Below are 6,351 nucleotides of genomic sequence, written 5' to 3'. Positions count from 1 at the left end.
CAATTTAAAAAGAAAATAATTTTTAGTTTGGGTCGAGCCTGGCCCAGAAACCACCCCCAGCCCCTGACTTCTGCTCTGCTCTGCTGGTGGTAGCAACTTTTATATAATTTCTTAGTGTCTTCACTCTGGATTATTTCCTCAGTGAGAGGAAAAATGCCAGAAAAAAAAAAGAATGCAGAAATGCTTACAATATAAAAACATAACTGGCCTTTCTGATAAAGATGACTTGATCTATTCTGCTGCTCTCTTGGTTTTAGGATTTTTATTTTGTTCTTTTGCTTATCTAAGGCCTAGCAATACTTCTGCAAGAGCTCCTAAATTCTAATTGGAGGAAGATCTGGTGTCCAATATAAAAGGGGAGAGGAATGAACACGTATACTTCTATTTCTTTTTATAAACCAGAAGGAAAATGAACCAACTGCAGGCTTTGCTGAACGACAGTCTGATCAGAACCAAGCATGTGGAGAACGCAGCTCTCATCGACATACGAGAAAAAAAAGTCTGTGCATCAACTTTTGGCTTTAATGTAAGAGATCAAAAAATGTCCTGGGAAGTGACAGTGGAGGCAGAAGCTCTGGGAATCTAGAGCACAAAGTAGTGATAACAGCAGGGAACATGGCACTCGGCTAAATACACTTGCTTGTTTCAACCTCGGAGCCAAAGTTAGGGTATCGCCCAGCTGCTGTGTTGAGAGGCTCACTTGTGAAGACGATTGCTGATTTCACATCTTTAGTCTTTGGAAGAAAGATGCCGTTTAACTGGATTTGTAAAGGCGTCCTTTTCAACGGCTTTGTGCTCAGCAATTCCACCAGTAAAGCAGATGTTCCTAGGTCTGTTCTCCAGACCCTGCTGGGGTGGGATGACCCATGCTCACCCCATATCGCCAAGCAGAGGGGCTGTACCAGGTTGCCTGGAGGGAGTGGTCCTGGGCCATTCTCATTTTGCAAACCGGTCCTGGGAATTGTTTGGGAAAGTGCAGGGCTGGGCCAAAACTGTCCCTGGACTGGACTGTTGTGACATTATTCAGAACTGCTCCCTGGCACCTTGCGTTTGCTAGTATAAATGTATTTTACCTGTTTTTAGAGCAGAATAACAGCACTTCTGTTCCAATCATATTACGTGGCAAAGCTAATGTGCACTCCCTGACCCAGCCCGTGAACTCTCTAGGAGTTCAGAAGTGCTCCCCACACCACAGTCACTCTTATGTCATTGGAAGGTACCACTTGCTCTCCTAATCCCCACGATACCAGCTCTCAAACATTTCCAGGCAGTTTTTCCAGGGGTATGTATTGCTACCCTTGGGATGCTCAGAAGAATGTGTTCAGGAGATGAAACTCTTGCTAAGATAACCCCATCCTTGGGGCCAGGTTCTCAGCAAAGAGAGTCATCAGTCCACTGAGTGATAGTGACATCATCTTTAATATGTAAACGATCTTTAATATAAACCACAGGTTTTAGAGATGCCAGCCTGCTGGTTCTTCAGCAAGATAGATTACATGCTGAGGTCCAGAGCAAAGCCCTCAGCCAGTGTAAATTGTCACCACCTCCACTGACTTGAAAGAATTTCAGGCCAGAAGGGATCATTGGATCATCTCATCCCACCAGCTGAATATAAATCTGCCAAACCCGTGACCCGGTTACACATACGCTGAGCCCAAGACCTCATTGACATGAACAGATTTGTGATTTGCGTGCACTGCTCCACTGGGATACGATGATCTTGTCTCCTGGAATTGCTAAATGTTACACTAAGAATATTTGAAATTGGCATCCTTGGGTGAGCTCTGTGTAAGCCCAGGCAAGGCTGTGTCCTACCCCACAGTGCCTTTAGCAGAAGGCTCTGGTCACCATGGGGTGTGTTGCCTACCCAGAGAGGTGTCACGGGGTAACAGGACTACGCAGTCAGTCATAGAATCACAGAATCAATCATCGTAGAATCATAGAATGCGTTAGGTTTGGAGGGACATTCAAAGGTCAAGTAATCAGACACTATGCAGATTGTTTCAAATGAGTTTTACATCATAATTTTAAGTGAAGTATGAGAGACGAGGAGGGCGGAAAGCAGTTCATCATTGCAAAAACACACGGTTTTGGTCTGTAACGCTGTGTTGTACTAACACAGGTGCCACCAGAGAATGCTTTAAGCCTTATCTACGTGAACTTATTGCAAGTTCGAAGGGGAGGACTTGACTTCAAGCAGAAGTACTATAAATGTGTCCGTGCAGATGAGCACTCCATCTGTCTTCAAAACGTATGTTGACAAGAGCTGTGGCCATCCTAAGAAACCTGGAGATTTCCTACTTCCCTCGCTGCCTGGTTACATGAAATACCGTAAGACAAGCAGAAAGCCTTCATGTGCTGCTTACTTTCTCTCCGTATCACCTTCCCACAGGTGTGGAAGGAGATCAGTGCAGAATACAAAGAAGTGTCAGCTTTATAATGAAAGTTTAAAGGGTAACACTATTCATTTCCCTAACACCAGCTGCAGTGCTTGTCATAATCTCCTTCGAGTGAGCTAAGCAACTTGCAAAACAGGTGGAGAAGCCCTCAGATTTGCATTCTGTTTCAGAAAAATTGAGTACTTTGCAATGTCTGTTCCCATTCCCTGTTAAAAAGGAGTGAGGCAGAGGGTCTGTAACACACTGGGCATGCTTTCATGTAAATGCTAGCTCTTTTATTGCATTTATCAATGCTTTTGCATGTGACATTGATAACACGTCTTCAAAATGCTGTGCAAAAATACATTAAACAATGGAAGTAAGAATAGGCAGTATAATAAAGCATTTGACTTTAATAGTCACAATTCTTCTGAACTACTGTCACTGTTTCATTGTGTCCTAGCTTAGACTTTAAGACAGCATTTGCCGTTTTTCCCCAAGAAAACAGGTGTATTGGCAAAGAAAATGCCTGTAATTAGCCCATATGGTAAGGCAATATGTATTCCTATGTATTTTTTTAGAGCCTTACACCAATTTTCCATCTCACCTAGCCAGATGTAGGCTTTATAGTTGTGAAGACAAAGACTTTCATCCTGGTTGCTTCTTACAAAGTGGGCATGTATCCCAGTGTGTGCGTGGAAGCTGTGGAGAAACTAGGTAAGAGAAGTCTCTGTATCCGTGAGCCTGTGTGCAAAAACCAGCCTCTTGCAGACCAGCTGCAGAATCCTGACTGCATCTCATGTCTTTCCCCTTTGTGTGAGGTGCTGGCAAGGATTAACAACTCTCCTTTGTCTTTAGTCTGGAGTCACTCACCTTATTGATGGCTAACTCTGCATCGAGGATAGTCTTTTTATCACATCGTTCAAATGGATAAAAGGCACATGACAGATTCCCAGAATAACCTCGATTGTAGCTGTAGAGGTAATTCTGAGGAATTTCAAGGGTATTTCTAAGGCATGTTTTGTTGAGCAATAATATTCAACTTAATCTACAGATACATTCATACCCATTCACTGAAAGGGAATAAAATCGTAGGCCCACTGCGCTCCAAGCTTTTGTTCCTTGTTTAGATACCTAAAAATAAGTGGAAAGAATTTATGTTTTGGGGCATAAGCTGTTTCATCTGGAATGAGCTATAAGCCTCTCAGGAACAACATTTTCCTTTTTTGAAATGCTTTTACAGTTCAAAAATCCTTGACTAAGGCTGTAATGCATGTTTCAGAACAACCTTCCTGGCTGGACCCTCAGAAAGCCTGTGTCTTGGCTGGTGGGTCTGTGCTTAGCGCTGGGCTGGCAGAGACTGGCCTCCCACTGCAGCTTCTCCACTTCACGCTTCACAGCCCCTGTGCTGTGTTTAACCAAAACACATCTTACTGCAGCCAGGCCAGGAGAAGGGGGTAGCAAGCTGCCCGTGTGTTTTGGATCTTTTCCTATGTCATTTCAGCCTCAGCTACCAGAGCAACCGCACGCTGGTTTGTGTTATGTTCTGCTTTCTCTCATTTTTGGCCACTGTGTCAGTGTCTCGTAGCAGGTTGAGCACGACACCATGGTACCAGCACTGGGCAGCCCAGAGAGCCTCAATTTGCTTGTGCTCCAGCCATGACTCTGCCTCAACCCTGTCATATTTAGCAGCTGCAATGGCTCCTTTAGAGATTGAGTGTTACAGGTCTTTGTCACTGACATGTATGGCCAGCACACTAACTTCAAATTATATGAATTTTGAGGAACATTTATGTGCTGGGCTCTGAAATGAGGATCAGACATGTCCCATCCTGGTAACATTAATGGGAGTTTTTAATTACTGGGTCAAAATGGGTATGAAATACTACCAAAGCAGAATGGTCCTTCCAGGTAGGGAGTATTTTGAAGGGATCATTTCCATATAGGGCAGTACTTAGAAGAATTATTAAATCTAAGAATTAGGCCTTATATTTCAAGCTATCTTCAGACTAGCTCTATCCCAGGCTTTTTCTGCAGTACTACAGATGGAGCTTGAGCAGATCCAAAAGATGCCGTTGTGTTACTTAGCCTGAAAGCTGTCCAACTGGCTCCATAATAAATTCAGGAGCCGTATCACAGTTGATACTAGCTTCTGCCATGGGACGAAGGCAGAAAGTGTAAACTTGGGAAACTGCGAAAAATGTCAACACTTGCAAAATCCTGTAACAATTTACACGCAAATTATTTGGTCTTGCAAATAGTCAAATTGTCCGTAACTGGCCACTGTTCCTGTGTAAAATGTAAAGTCTAAGTGTTTTGAGGGACAGATTTGCAGCGGTTTCGACAATGTGTATTTTCTGAGGTTTACTCTAATTCTTCTGGATGGTTTCTTTGCAAAAAGAAAATGAAGTAGCTCTTCTTGGCATGTTATGAGAGATTTCTAAAAATTATTTAAAGGGCTTAATCTTTAAAACAGAAGTGTTTAATCTTTAAAACAGATAATTCCTCATGAATATAGGTATTAGTATTTTTAATTTTGAGCTAGAAATACAGCTATCTTTTTCGAGTACCGTGTAGTCTGAGGTGGATTTGAACTTGAAAAAAAGCATCTCCATTACAGCAATTCTGTATAATATTTCTATAATTGTTGATTTATTATTTTCTTCTGTTATTATAGCAGACTACTTTAGAGAGAAAGGTAGCTGAGTCAGCAGAAAACTTGAACTTCATCAACCTCAGACGGACTGCTCATGAGGCAATAAAGTATACGTTTGAAGCATTATCCAGTTTAAGCAAGAAACTACTGCTTTATAACATTCCAGCTGCTGAGTTTCCTTCTGTTTTTTCAAGAACACTTGAGGGCTCGCTGCGCCTAACAGGACTGCACTATGCATCTATCATTTAAGCTTCTTAACTGAATTGAAAGTAATGTCTTCAAGATTTGGTTTCAGATGCTCTGCCTACTGTTTCTGATATTGTATTTTAGCCTGTTTCCAGATAAGAAAATTATTAACTCCTCTCACAGCAGTAAAGCTGTGCGCAGCATCATAGACCCAAGGAATGAAGGAAACTGTTTAATTAGCAGATTTTTAGATTTCAATATTACTAATAAAACACATTTTTAACATGCCAGTTTGCTTTGTAATTGACTGTGATATGAAGTTATTTTAAATTGTAGTGGATTGCAAAGTTCTGTGAGGACTGGGGAGGAGGGACCATGTCAGTACCAAGGGACCATGTCAGGACCAAGGTTGAATAGACTGTGTGTACTGCAAGACATCGAAGAATCCACATCTGAATGAACTCATTACCAAGGGACAGCCAGGGCTCTATCTATATCAGCAGGTGAAGAGCAGTCTCAAGAAAGCCTGACTACATTATCGTTTCATCTACAGAAAAAGATAAATTATTAGCTCTTTGAGTCACATGAGCTAAGAATTTTTTGCTGTATTTCGTTCTTAATGAGTTCAGTTTGAAATAAGAGTTTAAATCCAAAAATCTCAAAAATGTCAGGAAAAAAATTCACAGAATAATCCCATGCATGGACAGACATATTATTTATATTTTTTAAATAGTCATGTCTTGAACCAAGAAGGTAACAGCCTCAAGTAGAAAAATCCTTGAACTAATTAGTAGAAAAATATGCACTGGAAGTTTGTATGTACTTTGTGCTGATAGCCAGGGGTTTTGTCCTTGAGGATGTTCAGAACCAACAAGAGTGACTAGTTGAAACACTCCTAATCAGAAATCACTCCTAATCAGAGGCCCCTGTCAACTTTGAGTCAGCCAAAGGTAAAGGCAGCAGGGGAAGATCGCAACCACTGACTTGAACCAAAGAAAATTTGCCCCCCTACACCTGTAAGGAGCATGAGTGCTCATTTACAAGGAAAGTGAGGCTAATTTAAATATACCTAACCACTGATCATGGCTGGGCTTCGCGAACCAAGATATGGGAAGGGTTCCACCCACACTT

The 6,351-nt window shown here is 41.8% G+C and overlaps 1 protein-coding gene across 1 annotated transcript; it reads left to right on the top strand.

Moving 5' to 3' along the window:
• Positions 1-409: 409 nt before the first annotated feature.
• Positions 410-5,084, top strand: PFN4 (profilin family, member 4). Its single transcript, XM_009873242.1, has 4 exons — positions 410-526; positions 2,123-2,251; positions 2,990-3,095; positions 5,056-5,084. The coding sequence occupies exons 1-4, from the start codon at positions 410-412 to the stop codon at positions 5,082-5,084; spliced, it is 381 nt and encodes a 126-aa protein (XP_009871544.1).
• The last annotated feature ends 1,267 nt before the right edge of the window (positions 5,085-6,351 follow it).

Source organism: Apaloderma vittatum, unplaced genomic scaffold, assembly GCF_000703405.1.
Source record: "Apaloderma vittatum isolate BGI_N311 unplaced genomic scaffold, ASM70340v1 scaffold41607, whole genome shotgun sequence".
NCBI classification, from domain to species: Eukaryota; Metazoa; Chordata; class Aves; order Trogoniformes; family Trogonidae; genus Apaloderma; species Apaloderma vittatum.
The sequence above is the reverse complement of the archived record's forward strand: the minus strand, read 5'-3'. Positions and strand labels throughout refer to the sequence as shown.

Bases quoted from the DNA above. Each gene is read 5' to 3' on its own strand.
- PFN4 (XM_009873242.1), top strand. From the start codon at position 410: ATGAACCAACTGCAGGCTTTGCTGAACGACAGTCTGATCAGAACCAAG. The intron at 527-2,122 runs GTAAGAGATCAA...GTACTAACACAG, and splicing joins CATCAACTTTTGGCTTTAAT to GTGCCACCAGAGAATGCTTT. The intron at 3,096-5,055 runs GTAAGAGAAGTC...CTGTTATTATAG, and splicing joins GGAAGCTGTGGAGAAACTAG to CAGACTACTTTAGAGAGAAA.